At 44.4% G+C, this 20734-nt stretch overlaps 1 protein-coding gene across 2 annotated transcripts in view; it reads right to left on the reverse strand.

The window, feature by feature from the left end:
• Positions 1 to 20734, reverse strand: part of LOC126272742 (limbic system-associated membrane protein) — an 848332-nt gene that overhangs the window by 37080 nt on the left and 790518 nt on the right. For both annotated transcript variants that reach the window (XM_049975800.1, XM_049975799.1), the window contains exon 6: positions 18042 to 18216. In XM_049975800.1, the coding sequence (XP_049831757.1) occupies positions 18042 to 18216 (175 nt within the window). The remainder of the gene's footprint in view (positions 1 to 18041; positions 18217 to 20734) is intronic.

Genomic DNA, 20734 nt, shown 5'->3' on the forward strand with positions numbered 1-20734 from the left:
GCATTCAGATGGCGTAAGTTTTGTTTTATAGTTTTCCGAGACACACGTTTTTGATGTGTAACAGCAAGCAAATGTAACTTCGCAAAGAAAACGAATAAATATCGCCGGGTTGACAACTGGAAGGTATCTACCCTAGAATGATAACAGTACGTGCATTCTTATTGAAACAAGCGAATGTTGAAATAAAGGAACTTGCTAGACACTTGACACAGTGAGGACAGCTCTAGTAGCATGGCGATATCGGGAAATCAATGCGAAATATTATATTCATGTAGATTCTCATTTTTATTCAACTATCTGGACGACTTACTGTTACCAGAAATGTATCATGCAATGGCATAGCTAACTAGCCAGCATACGCTACCTGATCAAAAATATCCGGGAACATATTAGTAGTCACTAATACTGCATGTGTCCACCCTTCGGTTTTATTCCAATAAGGCGTCTCAATGTCTGTGGAGCAATGGTAGACCATTTTTCGTCAAGAGTGGAAACCAGAGAAGGTAACGATTTTGGATGCTGGAGTCTTGGCAGAAATCAACATTGTATCTCTTCCCAAAGATGCTCCATTGGGTGGGGTTGGGTCTCTGGCCAGCTCAGTCCATTTCATTAATTTTATTGTACACAAACCAATGCCTCACCTGAGCAGATTTATGACAGGATGCACTGTCGTGGTGACAGAAGCGATCATAGCCTCCGAAATGTTGTTCTATTGTATTCACTATACAATGCTGAAAATGTGTTTATATTCTTCCACTTTTAGCGTTAGCTTCGGCGCAAAAAGATGAACACATCCAAACCATGGAAAACACCTTCATAATAATACCATAACAATACCTCACTGCTGGCTCTGCCTGTGACGCCACATAACGTTCTTCAGGCGTCCGCCAAACTCAATGTCTTCCATAAGTTTACCACAGAGCATACGTGATTCATCACTTCAGGTCACCGGTTTCCTGTCATCCATTGTTTAGTGGCGTCTCTCTTTACAGCACCTCAAACACTTCTCAGCATCGACCGCAGAAATGCGTGTTTACGAAGAGCTACTCGATTATTCTACCCCGTTTTTGTAACTAACTATGCACAGCCATTATGGTAGCACGAATAATATACACCCCTGGAAATTGAAATAAGAACACCGTGAATTCATTGTCCCAGGAAGGGGAAACTTTATTGACACATTCCTGGGGTCAGATACATCACATGATCACACTGACAGAACCACAGGCACATAGACACTGGCAACAGACCATGCACAATGTCGACACTAGTACAGTGTATATCCACCATTCGCAGCAATGCAGGCTGCTATTCTCCCATGGAGACGATCGTAGAGATGCTGGATGTAGTCCTGTGGAACGGCTTGCCATGCCATTTCCACCTGGCGCCTCAGTTGGACAAGCGTTCGTGCTGGACGTGCAGCCCTCGTGAGACGACGCGTCATCCAGTCCCAAACATGCTCAATGGGGGACAGATCCGGAGATCTTGCTGGCCAGGGTACTTGACTTACACCTTCTAGAGCACGTTGGGTGGCACAGGATACACGCGGACGTGCATTGTCCTGTTGGAACAGCAAGTTCCCTTGCCGGTCTAGGAATGGTAGAACGATGGGTTCGATGACGGTTTGGAAGTACCGTGCACTATTCAGTGTCCCCTCGACGATCACCAGAGGTGTACGGCCAGTGTAGGAGATCGCTCCCCACACCATGATGCCTGGTGTTGGCCCTGTGCGCCTCGGTCGTATGCAGTCCTGATTGTGGCGCTCACCTGCACGGCGCCAAACACGCATACGACCATCATTGGCACCAAGGCAGAAGCGACTCTCATCGCTGAAGACGACACGTCTCCATTCGTCCCTCCATTCACGCCTGTCGCGACACCACTGGAGGCGGGCTGCACGATGTTGGGGCGTGAGCGGAAGACGGCCTAACGGTGTGCGGGACCGTAGCCCAGCTTCATGGAGACGGTTGCGAATGGTCCTCGCCGATACCCCAGGAGCAACAGTGGCCCTATTTGCTGGGAAGTGGCGGTGCGGTCCCCTACGGCACTGCGTAGGATCCTACGGTCTTGGCGTGCATCCGTGCGTCGCTGCGGTCCGGTCCCAGGTCGACGGGCACGTGCACCTTCCGCCGACCACTGGCGACAACATCGATGTACTGTGGAGACCTCACGCCCCACGTGTTGAGCAATTCGGCGGTACGTCCACCCGGCCTCCCGCATGCCCACTATACGCCCTCGCTCAAAGTCCGTCAACTGCACATACGGTTCACGTCCACGCTGTCGCGGCATGCTACCAGTGTTAAAGACTGCTATGGAGCTCCGTATGCCACGGCAAACTGGCTGACACTGACGGCGGCGGTGCACAAATGCTGCGCAGCTAGCGCCATTCGACGGCCAACACCGCGGTTCCTGGTGTGTCCGCTGTGCCGTGCGTGTGATCATTGCTTGTACAGCCCTCTCGCAGTGTCCGGAGCAAGTATGGTGGGTCTGACACACCGGTGTCAATGTGTTCTTTTTTCCATTTCCAGGAGTGTAGGTGGTAACAAACGAGTGATTCTTTCTCGTGCTATAATGCCAATTTTAAGCAACATACTGTAATGCTCGATAGTCCCTATCCGTCAGTAAGTGAAATCTGCCTGAGCGTAGTTTAATTGCGCACAGTCCGCTGCCAAGTGAAAATTTCATTCTGGAAACATCCCCCAGGCTGTGGCAAAGCCAAGTCCCCGCAATGTCCGGTGTTCCAGGAGTGGTAGTTCAGCAAGTTTCGCAGGAGAGCTTCTGTGAAGTATGGAGTGCAGGACACGAGGTACTAGCGAAAGTAAAGCTGTGAGGTTGGGTCGTGAGTCGTGCTTTGGTATCTCAGTTGGATGCCGGCGCGGTAGCTCAGCGTACAACGGGCGGCCTGAGGCGTCTTGTCACGGTCCGAGCAGCTACCCCCTTCGGGGGTTGGAGTCCTCCTACGGGCATGCGCGCGCGCTCCTGTGTGTGTGTGTGTGTGTGTGTGTGTGTGTGTGTGTGTGTGTGTGTGTGTCGTCCTTAGTTTAAGTTATTTTAAGTTAGGTAGTGTGTAAGCTTAGGGAAGGAAGACCTCAGCAGTTTTGTCCCAAAAGCCCTTACCACAAATTTCCAAATTCCAATTTAGTTGCACTCTGTAATAAACAACTGAGTTAATGGAACGACGATGAACTTCACCAAGCGTCATGGGACTTTCCGTCCCGAACAAATACAGCGACCAATTATGAATAAAATGAGATAAATAAAAAAACGTTGGTAGGGCACTTGGCCGCAAAAGGCCAAGGTCCCGAGTTCGAATCTTGGTCTGACAAACAGTTTTGATATGCCACGAAGTTTCATAGCAGTGCACACTCCGCTGCAGAGTGAGAATTTCATTCTGGAAACAAATCACTGCTTTTCCTGAAGCATGGGCATTAACGTAGTAAGTTATAAAACGTATTCTACACTGTATTGAAGTACTGGAAAGAGTGTAATATCTTTTTATAGAGCAATTACGCACGGGTTCAGTAGTAAAGACAAATAATTTTTTTTTGCTGACTATTGCGATAAAGAACTACGTGTCGCTATCGAATACCACATTTTGTTCAAGTCGTAGGGTATAAGATCGTTTATCACTATATCATTATTGTATTTCATGTATCACGAACACACCAAATTTTTTCGATTACACGTAGTACATTGTTCAAAATGAGACAGAAGACAAACAACACACTGCTTAGTTCTCGTTCTGATCGTTTTGTCTGTAGAATAAAAATATGGGATTTTTGAGACCTTGTTTGAGTCAATGTAGACCCATTAATCCCATAACGTCAGAAGAAATCTCCTCTTGCAGATTCGTAAGTTCCTACAGCGACCCGAGACTTTTAATGAAATAAAATTAAAAAATTTTCGTTTACCTAACAGTTAAGTACTCAGAATTGAAGGCACCATCCATGTTTAGACTTTTGCATCACACTGTAGACAAAAAACCCGAAAACATCCGGAGTCCCTCATCTATCGCGACTAAAAATCGTTAAAAATGTATTAGTGAAATCATTATATCAGTGGAGAGATATCTACTACTCGATATTTGTTTTTAATACGCATTGTAACCACCAAAGAATAATGTAACAATGATTTTGTGACCTGTGCGTAAGAAATTGTAATACAGGAAAAGTTGAAATGATGTAAAATGTAACACATATTTTATGCCAGTATGATACATATCTCGCAACATCGTCACGTGACGTTTTCCCTGACAGCAAGTTTCAGCCGCGAGTTAATCTTTTTAAAAACTTGAACTCACAGTCTTACTCCTTGGGTATTTCAGGAAAGCTGACGATGTTGGTTTTTCATAATTTAAAAAAAGCATTCTAAAGTGAGTCGCTCTTCTCCTTCGTAAATACCTAGGAAAGGACTTAATGGTGCTTACGTTGTGCTTTCGTCTGTAAAATATTCATTTCTATAGTCGAATTTTATCTCTCCATTTTTAATTCCCGGAAGCTTAAGTCAATGGGTCTGTAACACGAGGACAAAAAATTTCACGTTTTTGTTTCGGTTTCCATAACCCGTAAAACCGAGAACGAACTACAGTGTATGCATGAATGGTAGACGCACTTTGCACGAAGAAAAATCCGCGAGAAAAATTTGTTTCCTGCTGTAAAATTTTTATTGAGATAACAAACTCTGATTGCAAGCTACTACCGCAATATTTCTCTTTCTAGACAAAGCGTCAGTAAATATCTCAACAAATGTAAAAACAGGGATGACATATGTACAAAAGGTTTATGGCCGAGAGAATATGTAGTCGGGTGGCTTAAAAGTTGAATCTTACCCCTGGTAACTAATCCTGAACCGGAAAAATTATACATTTTCTTCTAAGTTTCACTAAAGAAACCATTTCAATGTTTTGTTTCTGTGAGGATTCAAGGTCTTGCAATACTTTATAAAAGAAATCATATCCCGTAGTGGGCTGAATATAAACGTTCTTTATTTAAATCGTGCCATTAGCTAATGTCGACCATGAGTTATTTCCAAGGACATGTGAGATGTTACGTATTACGTATTGTAATTATTGGATTATTTTACTTTACACATACACGTCGTCTGTTTCTTTTTATGCGTAAAGGTAAAAGAATCGAATAATTACAATATTTAATACGTAAGATCACACATGTGCTTGAAAATGACTTATGGTCAAAATAAGTTAATCGCGCGATTTAAATAAAGAACGTTTACATTACAAACTAAAATGGAATATGATTTCCTTTTAAAAAATCCATGGAATATGAATTGGGCATTCGACAGTCCGAATAAGCATGTAACTTCACTGGTATTCAATGTGTAATGAACGTAGATAGAACGAAGCAGAATTGAAACATTTCTTTACATCGATGTATCGAAATCTGCTTTCTGTACGGCTCTGCTTTCGGTGCAGCGGGAGAAATAGTCGTTTTCAACACCATACGATAGGCTCTGCTGTTAAACTGAACTTCAATACCATCGGAAAGAGAGTTATACTGCTACACGCAAGCTACTGATAAGCAAGAGAAAGGCATGCCAACGGAGGAGAAAGCTGATGGCGTTTTTACATAATCGAGTTTAAAGCAGCTGACTTGCGTACGGAAGAATTGGAGTCACCAGTTCTTTCTGATTTATATTTTACGCCATTTCTCTAAATACTCTTTTCCTATCTTCATCATCATTATCTTTTCTCTTCATTAACTTCGCTGTCCTTTAGAATGACATATTATCAATACTTTCGAATCCTGTTATTATTCATTCGCTAAATATGTTTCATTTTAGATCTATGTCTTGTATTCTGACGCTTTGCTTTCCACCGTTTTTTTGTATCAATATGGATTGTTAAAACTTTAATTGTTTATGTGTTTCGGGAATAGCACATCATTACAACACCAGATAAAAAGATTAAAACTGGGTATTGTATCCATGATTTCAATCTTAACACTGGTCCTTACTAAATTTTGTGAATGAAATCATTCGTCATTTTCTCTGACGCTCTGATGATGACCAAGCCCATTTCGATTAAGTTTTAACAGCAGGTAGACCTGTTATTACGGTCAAAAAGGAAGTGCTCAGCATTCACTTAATGGTCGCCGGCCTCCTGTGCGACTTTGCGTAGCAGTTTAAAAATCATGAAATCTACTATATACATTGAGAACGCTGTTCTTTGACTGTATCATTACTATCCTTTTTAATTCAGGATTCTATAACCTGCATGCCACACAGGTTTTCCTTTTACACTGAGGCGACAAAGGTCATGGACACCTCCAAATTTCGTGTCGGACGTTCTTTTGCCCGGGTAGTGCATCAACTCGACGTGGCATGGACTCAAAAAGTCGGTTGAAGGCCCTTGCTAAAATTTTAAAACATGATGCCTCTATAGCCACCCGAAACGGCGAAAGTGTTGCCGGTGCAGAATATTGCGCACGAACCGACCTCTCGCTAAGGTGCCATAAATGTTCGATGGAATTCATGTCCAGTGATCTGCCAGGTCAAATCGATCGTTCGAATTGTCCAGAATGTTCTTCAAACCAGCCTGTTGCCATGGCGCACGTCATCCACAAAAATTCCATCGTTCTTTCGGAACACGAATCAAATGAATGATTGATCTCCAAGTACCCTATCGTACCCATTTCCAGCATTTCCAGTTAATGATCGGTTCAATTGGACCAGAGGATCCAATCCATTCCATGGAAACACAGCCCACGCCATTTTGGAGCTACGACCAGCTGCCTTTTTGACAACTTAGGTCCATGAGTTCGTGGGGTCTGCGCCGCACTCGAAGCCAGCTATCAGCTATTACCAAGTGAAATCGGGACTCATCTGAACAAGCCACGGTTATCCAGTTATCTAGGGTCCAATCGACATGGTCACCAGTCCAGGAAAATGTTGCAGGCCATGTCGTGTTGTTAGCAAAGACAATTGCATCGGTCGTCTGCTGTGTAGCCCATTAACGCCAAATTTCGTCGCACTGTCCTAACGGATAATTCATCGTACGTTCCACCTTTTTTTTTGCGGTTACTTCACGCGGTGCTGCTTGTCTGTTAGCACTGACAACTCAATACCGACGCCGCCGTCGACCACTGAGTTCTCCGTGATGACACATATTTGACATTCTCGCTACACACTTTACACTATGGACCTCGAAATATTTAATTCCCTAACTATTTCGGAAATAGAATGTCCCATGCGTCTAGCTCCAACAACCACTCCGCGATCAGAGTCTGTTGATTTCCTTCGTGCAGCCACAGGCAGCGGAGTGCAAATGACAGCTCCGCCAATGAACCGTCCTTTTATACCTTGTGCACATGATACTACCGCCATCTATACATATCCATATCTCTGTCTCATGGCGTCATCTCAAGCAATGCCGGTAACGGCTAGGAAACAGTTCACAATACCAGGGAAGGATAGTTCTATTTCAGGAATTTAGCGACCAAGCATTCGCGAGCTCTTAGTTTGCGCTATCTCCTCATACAGGATAAGCCATTACCTTACCACTGATCCTAGCCACTTCTTAGGTCTCTATATTTTCCTTTTCTTGAGTCATCAGTTGTTCTGATCGGCTTGATGCGGCCTGCCACAAACTTTTCTCCTGTGCCAACGTCTTCATCTCAGAGCAGCACTTGCAACTTACGTCCTCAATTATTTGCTGCCTTCCTCCACAGATGTTACCCTCTACAGCTCCCTCTAGTAGCATGGAAGTCAGTCCCTTATGTCTTAACAGATGCCCTATCATCCTGTGACTTCTTATCAGTTTGTTCCACACATTCCTTCCTCTCCGATTCTGCGCATAACCTCCTCATTGCTTAACTTACCAGTCCAACTAATTTTCAACATTGGTCTGTACGCGTCGAATCTCTTCTGTTCCGATCTCCACACAATCCATGTTTCGCTACCACACAATGCTGTGCACGAAACGTACATTTCTTCCTCAAATTCAGGCCTATGTTTGATACTAGTAGAATTTTGTTGGCCAGAATTTCCCTTTTCGCCAGTGCTTTGATGTCCTCCTTGTTCCGTCCGTCACTGAATATTTTGCCGTTTAAGAAGCAGAATTTCTTAACTTCATCTACTTCGTGACGATCAACCTTGAAGTTGAGTTTCTCGAGGTTCTCGTTTTTGCTCCTACTCATTTCTTTCGCCTTTCTTCGACTTCCTCTCAATCCATGTTCTGAACTCATTAAACCATTCCATTCGGCAGGTCCTGTAATTCTTCTTCACTTTTTTTGAACCTTTCTTTTATTTCTTCGAGTTATATATTGAGCTGTAATAGGGAAAGACTGCATCCTTGTCTTACACCCTTTTTAATCCCAGTACTTCGTGGTTGGACTTCCACTCTTATTGTTTCCTCTGGGCTCTTGGGCATATTGTATATTATCCGTCTCTCCCTACAGCTTACCCCTATTTTTCTCAGAATTTCGATCATATTGCACCATTTTACGTTGTCTAAAGCTTTTTCGAAGTCGACAGATCCAATGAACGTGTCTCGATTTTTCTTTAGTCTTGCTTCCATCATCAACTGCAATGTCAGCATTGCCTCTACGGTGCCATCAACTTTCCTATAGTCCAACTGATCGCCATCTAACACATCCTCAATTTTCCTTTCTTTTCTTCTGTATATTATTCTTAACAGCAACTTGGATGTGTGAGCTACTAAGGTGATTGCGCGATAATTCTCGCACTTGTCAACTCTTGCTGTCTTTGGAATTGTATAGATGATATTTTTCCAAAAGTCAGATGGTATGTCGCCACACTAATACATTCTAGACATCATCGTAAATAGTCGTTTTGTTGCCACTTACCCCATGATTTTAGAAATTCCGATGGAATGTATCTATCCCTTCTGCATTATTTGATCTTAAGCCCTCAAAAGCCCTCTTAAATTATGATCCTAATACCGGATCCCCTATTTCTTCTAAATCGACTCCTGTTTCTTCTTCTATCACATCAGACAAATATTCCCCGTCATAGAGGTCTTCATTATACTGTTTCCACCTATCCGCTCTCTCATCTGCATTTAACAGTGGAAATCCCGTTGCACTCGTAAAATTACCTCCCGTGCTTTCAATTTCACGGGAGGTTATTTTGACTTTTCTATATGCTGCGTCAGTCCATCCGGTAATCATTTCTTTTTCGATGTCTTCACATTTTTCGTGCTGCCTTTTTGTCTTAGCTTCCCTACCTTCCCATTTATTTCATTCCTCAGCGAATTGTATTCCTGTATTCCTGAAGTTCCCTGAAGACTATTGTAATTCCTTCTTTCATCAGTCAGCTGAGGTATTTCTTCTGTTACCCTGGTTTCTTCACATTAACCTTCTTCGTACCTATTTTTTCCTTTCCAACTTCTGTAACAGCCCTTTTTGAGATGTACATTCCTCTTCAACTGTCTACCTACTGAGCTATTCCTTATGGCTGTATCTATAGCCTTAGGGAACTTCAAGCGTGACTCGTCATTCCTTAGTACTTCTGTATCCAACTTCTTTGCATGTTCATTGTTCCTGATTAATCTCTTAAACCTCATCCTACTCTTCATCACTAGCATTGTGCTCTGACTCTATATCTGCTCCTGGGTACGCCTTACTATACAGTATCTGATTTCGCAATTTCTGACCATGATGTAATCTAACTGAGATCATGAAATGATAACGTATCACCAGGCCTTTTCCAAGTACACCTCATCCTATTGTGGTTCATTAACAGAGAATTCGCTGTTACTAGCTGAAAGTTATTAGAGAACTCAATTAGTCTTTTTTCCTCTTTCATTCCTTGTCCGAAGCCCTTATTCTCCTGTAACCATTTCTCTTGCTCCCTCCCATACAACTGCAGTCCAGTCCCCCATGACAATTAGATTTTTATCTCCCTTTACGTCTGTATTACCCTTTCAATATCTTCATATACTTTCTCTGTCTCTTCATTTTCAGCTTCTGCCGTATATCTAAACTATCGTTGTCGGTATTGGTTTGCTGTCGATTCTAGCAAGAACAATCATTGAACTGTTCACAGTATCACACGCTCTGCTTTATCTTCCTATTCATAACGAACCCTGCTCCACTTATACCATTTTCTGCATTTTCTGTTGCTGTTGATATAAGACTATACCCACCTGACCAGAAACCCTTGTCTTCTTTCCATTTCACTTCACTGATACCTACTACATCTAGATTGAGCCTCTGCGTTTCCCTTTTCAGATTGTCTGGCTTCCCTACTACGTTCAAGCTTCTGACATTCCATTCTCCGACTTTTAGAACCTTATCCTTTAGTTGGTTATTCATGCTTTTTATCATGGTCACCTCCCCACTACAGTCCCTTCCCGGAATCTTTTGCCAACGGAGAGACCGTCATGAGAAAGTTTTCAATTACAGGCACCCATGTCCTGTGGGTATCGGTTATGTGTCTTTAATGCAGTGATTTAAAACTGCTTTCTGCATCCTCATAAAGTGGCAATTGGCTGCAAATAATGAAAAGTGTGAGTTCATACACGTGAATAAGAGGGATCCGCTGAATGTCGGTTACACGATAAATCACACAGATCTAATGATATTGAATTCAGCTAAATACTTAGGGATTACAGTTACGAATAACTTAAACTGGAACGCTGACACACATAAAGCTATGGGGAAAGCTAAACGAAGACTGCGATTTATTGGCAGAATACTTACACGATGCAATAGGCCGATTAAACAGGGTTCCTACACTACTCTCGTCCGTCCTCTTCTAGAGCACTGCTGCGTGATGCGGAATCCGCATGAGACAGGACTGAGGAAGTAGTTCGTTTTCTGTTATCGCGAAATAGGGGAGAGAAAGCCACGGATGTGATTCGCGAGTTGGGGCGGAAATAATTAACACAAATCCGTTTTTCGTTGCGGCAGGATCTATCAAAAAACCTGAATTACAAATTTCTCCTCCGAATATGAAATTAGTTTTTTGGTACCCACCTACATGGGGAGAAATGGTCATTGTAATGAAATGACAGGAATCAGAATTGGCACAGAAAGGTTTCATTTTTCCCGCTTGCTGTTCGAAAGTGGAACTGTAGAGAAATGTCTTCAAAGTGGTTCGATGAACCCCTGACAAACACTAAATTGTGAACTGCAGAATATGATGTACATTTAGATACATAAATAAACAAATCATTCGGCACGAAAGCTGCTCTGGCAGCTTAAGTTTAATAGTGGTAGAAGTAATGTACGTGATAACTGATTTATGTAGATAAAGAACAGTTCTGTACTGTGTCAGTATAGATGACTAAGAGCAAATTTATGCTGGTGGTTTCTAGTGGAGTAGCACTTGTTAATATGAATTATTTATAATAGTGGTCGAGGATATTTGGTACAGATGCATACGACGTATGTAGAGACAGTTCTTTTACCTGGCTCAGTTTTTAAGTGAACTATAGCAATTTGAAGGTCTACCAGCAATTTATGGGCTATACTCGTAGCTGCAAGTGTTCGTTATTCCAGATACAGTTGCCTTATCTACTAGCTATCTGCTAGCTCACTCGACACCAGTCGCACAGTGTAGGAACCGTCTGTCACAAATGTACTCCAAGTTTAACAATTAACATAATGTGAATGAAGCGTTAAGTCATATAGGCAACGTCCGTTGTTACTTACACCTATTTCGTAGTTTCAGATAACGTTGTATTCCACTGTGAGGCACGGGAGGGAGTGCGATTTGGGGGGGGGGGGGGGGGAGGACGTCGGTTAGACGCAAGCGGCCACAGCGGTGGCTGGAGGCACTCGTCGTAATTGGTGGCCTGGCCGCACTTGTTGCTGCAGTGTTTTGATTCGAGAAGACCGGCTGCCTGCTGCCTTGTAAGCCGCTTACTACAGCCACCTACCGAGATCTCGTGAACTTATACCGTACAATTACTGGCGCGTCGACTAACTTAGAGCTGAACGAAATGAGTTAAGCTACAGTGCATAGCGCCTGACAGCAAAAGGAAAATTTATCGCGGTGGCACAGAAATAGCAATGACGTTGATGAGTTTTTTGGGTGTCACGTCCCCTGAAATGTCGCAACCAAGCTTTAACTGGTTTCGTCTAATATGTCTCACAGATCTCTTTAGTCATATTCTGAGTGTTATGGGGATAGGGCATCATGGGGTACTTGGTTCTTAGGGTTTACCGCCAAACAAAGTAATTCAAAAAATTGATGCATCGTTATACCTCCTTCTTTCTATTCAACACTTAATTAGTTTTTAGGCCAGAGAGTCTCGGGATAGCATAAACAGGGACGAAAGGAGGCACGTCAAACATATGACTAGGATAGGCCTAGGAGCCATTGCTATCATAGTTGTAAACTGTCGTTTATGTGTTGGGAAAGAACCAGAGTACCAGGAGCTAAAAGAAAGCACTAAATCTCAAGTCGTTATACGTACTGATACCTGTCTAAAGCCAGCGATAAGTTGAGCCGACATTTTTAAGAAGGACCTAACAGTGCTCAGAAAGCATAGGATAAACATATTTGGTTGTGGCGTTTTTGTTGCTGTTGAAAGTACTTTACCTTGTAATTACATTCAAGTAGTTCCTATAAGGTAGTAGAAATTAGCAATTGAATCCCTTTACCGTCTCCACTGCCCTCCGATTCAGATGACATAATTACTGACAAAAGATACAAACTAAACTTGAGACTCATTTCAAATAGGTGCACAAGCCTTATGATTATACTTGGAGTGATTTCAATTTATCCTTGATTTGTTGGCATTTAAAGATGGTGGGACGCATCAAACATCGTGCGCAATTGTAAAAAATGCACTCGAAGTATAAATGATTGCAATAAATCTTGACGGATACAGGGACTCATGACTACAAGGTCATTGTGGTGAGACTGAATACCGCAGCATCCATTCCACCAAAAATAAATGCAAAAATGTCTATTTAAAAAAGTCGGTAAAATATCACTTGTCGCCTTTCTAAGAGACAGTCTTCATTCTTCCAAACTTAAAGATTTAGTATCAAAGGTAATTGAAAGAGATAAGTATACCAAATAATACGTGATGCTCATCCCCTATAGCATAAAAAAATGGTCAGAACACTTTTACAAAAGGAACTAAAAGAAGCACCATAGTTTAAAAGAAGGCAAACTTTTCACTTCTGAGATATTTTACAGAAGGTCGAAATTTACCCCAGGCTTCAATGGGAGATGCTTTTAAAAGCTTACACAACGAAACTCTGCCTCTACATCGGGCAGATAATCCAAAAAGATTGTAGTCGAATATGAAGCAAGACCCAACCAATATCTTCGCTGGGGGGTATCAATGGCAATGTTACCGACGACACTGCCACTAAACCCTAGTTACTAGAGACATTATTCCGCTATCCCTTCACCAAAGAAGACAAAGAAAATATTCCAGAATACGAATCAAGAAAATCTGCCAATATAAATGTCTTTGAATAGATACTCTAGGTCTATCGAAGCACCTCAAATATCTTAAAATAGGCAAATATTCCGGCCCAGACTGTGTACATATTTCAGAGTGCGCAGATGCAGTAATGCAATCATACACAACCGCCCCCTTGACCGAAGATCTGTACCTAAAGACCGGGAAGTTGTACTCATCACAACAAAATATAAGACAGGAAATAGAAGTACTCCTCCGAATTACAGACTCATATCACTGCCGCAGACTTGCAATAGAATAGTATGTTCGAACATTATGAATTACCTCAAAGGAGAGAATCTATTAACACAGACACTTACGTGATGTAAGTCATGATATAGTGAAATGTATATATACAGATGGCGTTAGTATCGCATACAAAAGGCTTGAAAGGGTAGTGCTTTGGCAGAGTTCTCATTTGCACTCAGGTTTTATGGCCGTACGACGGGAATTAACAGACTTTGAATCCTGAGTGGTAGTTGGAACAAGAAGCTTAGATCATCCCATTTCGAAATCGTTAGGGAACTCACTATTCTGAGATCCACAATGTGAACAGTGTGGCAAGAATACCAAGTTTCAGGCATTGCCTCTCACCACGGGCAACGCAGTTGCGACGACTTGACTTACCACCAAGAGTAGCGGCGTTTGAATGCAGTAGTCTGTGCTAACAGACAAACAACACTGCGTGAAATGAGCGCAGAAATCAATGTGGAGCGTACGACGAACGTATCCCTTAGGACAGTTAGGCATTATGGAAGCTGATGGTGTCTCGATAACGATGTGGGCTGTGTTTACACGGAATGGATTGGGTCATCTGGATATTCGGTTACTTGGTGAGATCTGAATAAATTCCAACGGGAAACAGTCACTGGGAAATTGGAAAAATGGCGAAGTGTGACGAGCGTAGCCCAGGAGATTGATGTTGCTCACCTCATTGTTTCAAGTGCATGAGGAGCGCTCCGAGCCTCAGGAACGGCTGCACGAACAAGAAGAGGTCGTCGGGCAGTTAATGTTGTATACCAAACTATAGACTGTGCTACGCTCTGCCGCGTGGATAAGTATATCAGACGCAAATGACTCTACAGAAGTCCATGTGATCTGCGATGCACCAGAACAGCCTACAGTGCTGCTCTGTATGTAGAGACAAATACTGAAGTCCTCTACACACCACATATTTTTGCAGCACGAACAGGTCGGCACCAATGAAGAAAGCTACGTTACCTAGGTTTGAATTGCTTGCTGCACTGATTGGCTCATGACTCCTTTATCACTTTTGCCAGGAAACTGGGTCTTATGGCAACAAGGCTACTTTGTGGAGCGATTCAACAGTCACCTTGGAGTGGATACGAAATAGTGAAAGCAAATGCCTTCGTTTGCAATCGGGTGACAGAAATACTGACGTACACTACAACCAGTCAGTGGAGGCACTGTCCAGAAGGTCAGTATCTCGCAGAGCATATCACACTGTGGCTGGAGGCGGACCCGCTGGTAACAAATCTCGTGGTGTGGTCCACCATAGTCGTTACCACTGGACATCCCAGCTCGATCTAAATTAATGCCACAAGCCAAAGTACGGACTAATGTAACTTTGATCGCCATCATCGAACCCCTTTCTAACAGTGCAAAATTTAGTTCCTACCTGCGAATGTTTCATACAACAGTCCTCATAGTTAGATTTGTTGTGAGTACGAAAAACAAGGTTAGAAACATTGGTAGTTCGAGTGCTCTGAAGTTAAGCAACGTCCGAACATACTGAATCAGAAGAGTTCAAGAGGAGCTATTCACTCGCGAACTTTCTGAACTGTACAGAAGTATCAAAGATAGTTGGATGAAATCCTTTCCTATTGGGTGGCGTGATTCGGATCGGTAGTAGGTTCCAATGTGCTGCGGTATCCAATTCAGAGAAGCGCCCAATTGTACAAGACGGAAGTCAAAGTTTCACGAAACTTCTCATCGTACACATGCACCAACACAGCACGATTCAATAAGCCACAAACCGTGCAATTTACATTGAACTTGTCATCAATATGTCCACCGACGATTTATAATGGTCATACCACGCATTGTAGGATATAGAGGCCTCCCACTCTCTATGTACTCAGAAAATGCCTCAACGTTCCACGCAGCCAATACAGAACTATCTGCGCTCTTCAAAATCATCCAGAATACTGACATATAGTGTTACTGTGCCCCACATTGAATAACGTGGAAGTACATGCTACCACAGGCAGCTTGGTGAGGAGGCTGGTTGGAAGACATGAGAGTCTCCATCAAGTGTTGCTTGAGGATGGTGCTTGGTCGTCCGCAGTTGGACCAGTTTGATAGAAATAAAATCCGCAATCGACCCAAGAGCCATCGCTCAAGGAGAGAATGATGCCGCATTGACGTCAGCTCATTTTCTATATGGTGACAAACTAGAAACCATTCCATGTGGGCCAGAACCAGCAACTAGGAGGAATTTTGCCAAGAATTTCGAACTAACATACGAGGTTAACGAGGAAATTTGGTGCTCATGGAAAACAAATGAGTATGTCCTATTGCTAATAGGTTAAAACGAGTTGAAGGTATACCGGTCAAGAAGATCAAGAGTTGGAAAAGTCGTTCTGCTGCAGGAGAACATCAGTTCTCGGCATGGAAGAAAGCAGTGGTGGAAGAATTGCGGCCCGGTTGCCGGATGGCACGAAGATCTGTCGACCGGTGCAGCTGGTCACTGTCTTAGAGATAGACCATAATGGGGAGGATGTCGGGAAATTAAGGAATCTTACGCCATCTGTTGGCGTTGTACACAAAACTTAGACTGTGCTGCCCTCTCCAACGTGTGTATATACACTCCTGGAAATGGAAAAAAGAACACATTGACACCGGTGTGTCAGACCCACCATACTTGCTCTGGACACTGCGAGAGGGCTGTACAAGCAATGATCAAACGCACGGCACTCCGGACACACCAAGAACCGCGGTGTTGGCCGTCGAATGGCGCTAGCTGCGCAGCACTTGTGCACCGCCTCCGTCAGTGTCAGCCAGTTTGCCGTCGCATACGGAGCTCCATCGCAGTCTTTAACACTGGTAGCGTGCCGCGACAGCGTGGACGTGAACCGTATGTGCAGTTGACGGACTTTGAGCGAGGGCGTATAGTGGGCATGCGGGAGGCCGGGTGGACGTACCGCCGAATTGCTCAACACGTGGGGCGTGAGGTCTCCACAGTACATCGATGTCGTCGCCAGTGGTCGGCGGAAGGTGCACGTGCCCGTCGACCTGGGACCGGACCGCAGCGACGCACGGATGCACGCCAAGACCGTAGGATCCTACACAGTGCCGTAGGGGACCGCACCGCCACTTCCCAGCAAATTAGGGACACTGTTGCTCCTGGGGTATCGGCGAGGACCATTCGCAACCGTCTCCATGAAGCTGGGCTACGGTCCCGCACACCGTTAGGCCGTCTTCCGCTCACGCCCCAACATCGTGCAGCCCGCCTCCAGTGGTGTCGCGACAGGCGTGAATGGAGGGACGAATGGAGACGTGTCGTCTTCAGCGATGAGAGTCGCTTCTGGCTTGGTGCCAATGATGGTCGTATGCGTGTTTGGCGCCGTGCAGGTGAGCGCCACAATCAGGACTGCATACGACCGAGGCACACAGGGCCAACACCCGCCATCATGGTGTGGGCAGCGATCTCCTACACTGGCCGTACACCTCTGGTGATCGTCGAGGGGACACTGAATAGTGCACGGTACATCCAAACCGTCATCGAACCCGTCGTTCTACCATTCCTAGACCGGCAAGGGAACTTGCTGTTCCAACAGGACAATGCACGTCCGCATGTATCCCGTGCCACCCAACGTGCTCTAGAAGGTGTAAGTCAACTACCATGGCCAGCAAGATCTCCGGATCTGTCCCCCATTGAGCATGTTTGGGACTGGATGAAGCGTCGTCTCACGCGGTCTGCACGTCCAGCACGAACGCTCGTCCAACTGAGGTGCCAGGTGGAAATGGCATGGCAAGCCGTTCCACAGGACTACATCCAGCATCTCTACGATCGTCTCCATGGGAGAATAGCAGCCTGCATTGCTGCGAAAGGTGGATATACACTGTACTAGTGCCGACATTGTGCATGCTCTGATGCCTGTGTCTATGTGCCTGTGGTTCTATCAGTGTGATCATGTGATGTATCTGACCCCAGGAATGTGTCAATAAAGTTTCCCCTTCCTGGGACAATAAATTCACGGTGTTCTTATTTCAATTTCCAGGAGTGTAATTGTGACTGAAACTCTAATCGGCGATGTTAATAAATGTGTGAGCTGAAGATACTGTGTTGAATTCCTTTAAATACTAGTGAGTGTAGGGAGTATGATAATTCTCTGCGACTTCGTGAAATTATTGCTCTTGTATAAATTGGTCGTTTCTGTTCCTCTCAGTGGGTATTTCTTTCAGTTATCTTCTATAGTATACTATAGCATTTCTTCCAACATATGTCCCACTTTTCATCCAGCTGCGTTACTTAGCTGGACCTGCACATGTGTAGTCTCCAATTCATAGCTCTAGCAGCTGGATTCTGGAGAAATTTGCTCATATGGTGGGGTATCAACGGAATTATGTTGCGGGATATGTGGACTGTGTACGAGAGCTTAAGTTCAGCACTTACCGGATAGTTCGAGGTACTGGCGCGTCTTGCCCAGCACGTTGTCGGCGACGCAGCTGTAGTTGCCGAAGTCGGAGGCCTGCACCTTGCGCAGGATGAGTGTGTGCCGGCTGCCACGGACCTCCATGATGCGCCGCTCCGTAGTATCCAGCCGGAGAGTGTCGCGGTACCACAGCACCTGTGGACAACAAACACCTTCTACTTATCCTGCAACAAAGCCTATATGTGGTAGCCCGCCCTGCAGCTTTACTTATAAGCTAGCACAGCCTACCGGTTTTAACCTACAACTGCACCTATGTGAGATAACCAGTGCTGCACAGTCTACTGCATTTTACTTGTAAGTGGCCTTACCCACAGCTATACTAGTAAGTGATCATCGCCACTGCCTACTGATCTTACCCTGCAAGCTGCACATATAAGTGTTGGTCAATGCTAATCTACTGACCTCAACAGCAACATTAATTGTAAGTGGCCTTCACTACTACACGGTCTAGTGACACTGCCCGGCAGCTGCACTTAAACCTGTGAGCCAGTAGCCAGTCTACTCACCTTACACGCAGCAGTACTTTTAAGTGGCCATCAATGGTGCACAGCATATTGATCTTTCCTTGTAACTGCAACTGTATGCGACAGTAAAATGAAAAAGAGACAAACAGAAAATAGTAAGTAAACTTTTTATTATTTCCAAATTAGATGTCAAAAGGGTTTACACATGTGAGACACCGAGCGAGGTGGTTAGCACACTGAACTCGCATTCAGGAGGACGACGGTTCAAACCTGCATCTGGTCATCTTGATTTAGGCTTTCCCTGTTTTGCCCAAATCGCTTCAGACAATTGCAGGACAGGGCGGTTTGGCCCAGCGGCTCTAGGCGCTTCAGTCTGGAACCGCGCGATCGCTACAGTCGCAGGTTGGAATCCTGCCTCGGGCATGAATGTGTGAGATGTCCTTAGGTTAGTTAGGTTTAAGCATTTCTAAGCTCTAGAGAACTGATGACCTCCGATGTTAAGTCCCATAGTGCTCAGACCCATCTGAACCATTTTTGAACAATTGCCGGGATGATTCCTTTGAAAGGGAACTGCAGATTTACTTCCCCATCCTTCACTAATCCGAGCTTGTGCTCCGTTTCTAGTTACCTCGATATAGACGGGGCATTAAACACTAATTTCCATTTCCTCCTCCATTGCGAGGCGAGATGGTGACTGTCTTCATGGAAAAATACTTGCGATTGCCTAAGAAACCATGGTTGTACCCCAGGCGTGCTCCTCTTCTTCCGAAGCATATCGAAGCCTATGGATGTCTTTCTCCAGGGCTCCTAACATACGAAAATCGCGTGGAGAGAGATTGGGACTGTGCAGAGGATGTGTAACGACTTCCCTGCGTAACTTCTGCGTCCTAGTCAAAGCAACAGGCACGGAAATCATGACGACCTTTTTCTTCGCCGCGCGGGATTAGCTGAGCTAATGGACTGTGCGGCTGGTTCCGGCGGAGGTTCGACTCCTCCCTTTGGCATGGATGTGTGTGTGTTGTCCTTAGGATAATTTAGGTTAAGTAGTGTGTTAGCTTAGGGACTGATGACCTTAGCAGTACAGTCACATAAGATTTCACAAACATTTGAACCTTTTTCCCTGACTGCAAGCGCCGCTGCTCAATGGATTTCTGGAACGCGGCGACACAATTAGCGGAGTGTGGTAGGTGGACATTTCGCAAAAACTCAAGAGCCCCGAGGAGTCCAAACGCCCAGGAATGTTGACAGAGGGCGTCATTCTGTTACAGGATTATGCCCACCCACATCTTGGCCGAGTTGATGCGACTCCACTGCAGAAATTTCACTGGAAAGCCTTTACAAAGGCTCCATACAGTTTCGATCTCCCACACCCTCCACCCCCACCTCTTAAGGTTTCCATATTTTTGAAGCTCTGAAGAAATGTATTCGGCGCCATTAATTTGCTTCGGACGGAGAGGTGAACGCCTAGGTACAATCATGGTTCCGTATGAAAGCGCAAACATTTTTCCATGAAGGCAATGACTGTCTTCTGTCACAGTCTGATAAACGTATTATCAGTTACGGCGATTACTTTTGAAATAATAAACAGTTTACTTACTTATTTCCATCCGTCTCATTTTCAATCGACTGGCCCTTGCATATGCGGTAGCCACTGCTGCAGACTTCACTGACTCTAAGTGTTTACGTATAAGTCAACGTCAGGAGTAAACAGTGTAGTGAGCATTGTGCCATTACACATGTGACTGGTGCTCAGTGCTGCATAACGTACTGCGAAGTGGCCACTCTTGCATATTTTGCTGGTCCTACCGCGAAGCTCTAACTACACGTAATCAGTGCTACAAATACGTACAAAATTGAAATTACCGTCGTTGGCATGGCCTACTGTGCTTATTTACACCTTTTTTCGAACTACACTCAAAAGCCAAAGAAAGTGGTACACCTCACCAGTATCGTGTAGGGCCTCCTTGAGTACGCAGAAGTGCCGCACCATGCCGTGGCATGGACTCAAATAACGTCTGCAGTAGTGCTGGAGGGAACTGATACCATGAATCCTGCAGAGCTGCCCATAAACCCGTATGAGTACGATAGAGTGAGACCTCTTCTGAACAGCACGTTTCAAAGCATCCCACATATGCTCAAGAATGTTCATGTCTGGGGAGTTTGGTGGCCATCGGAATTTTTTAAACACA

Source organism: Schistocerca gregaria, chromosome 5, assembly GCF_023897955.1.
Source record: "Schistocerca gregaria isolate iqSchGreg1 chromosome 5, iqSchGreg1.2, whole genome shotgun sequence".
In the NCBI taxonomy this organism is placed as follows: Eukaryota; Metazoa; Arthropoda; class Insecta; order Orthoptera; family Acrididae; genus Schistocerca; species Schistocerca gregaria.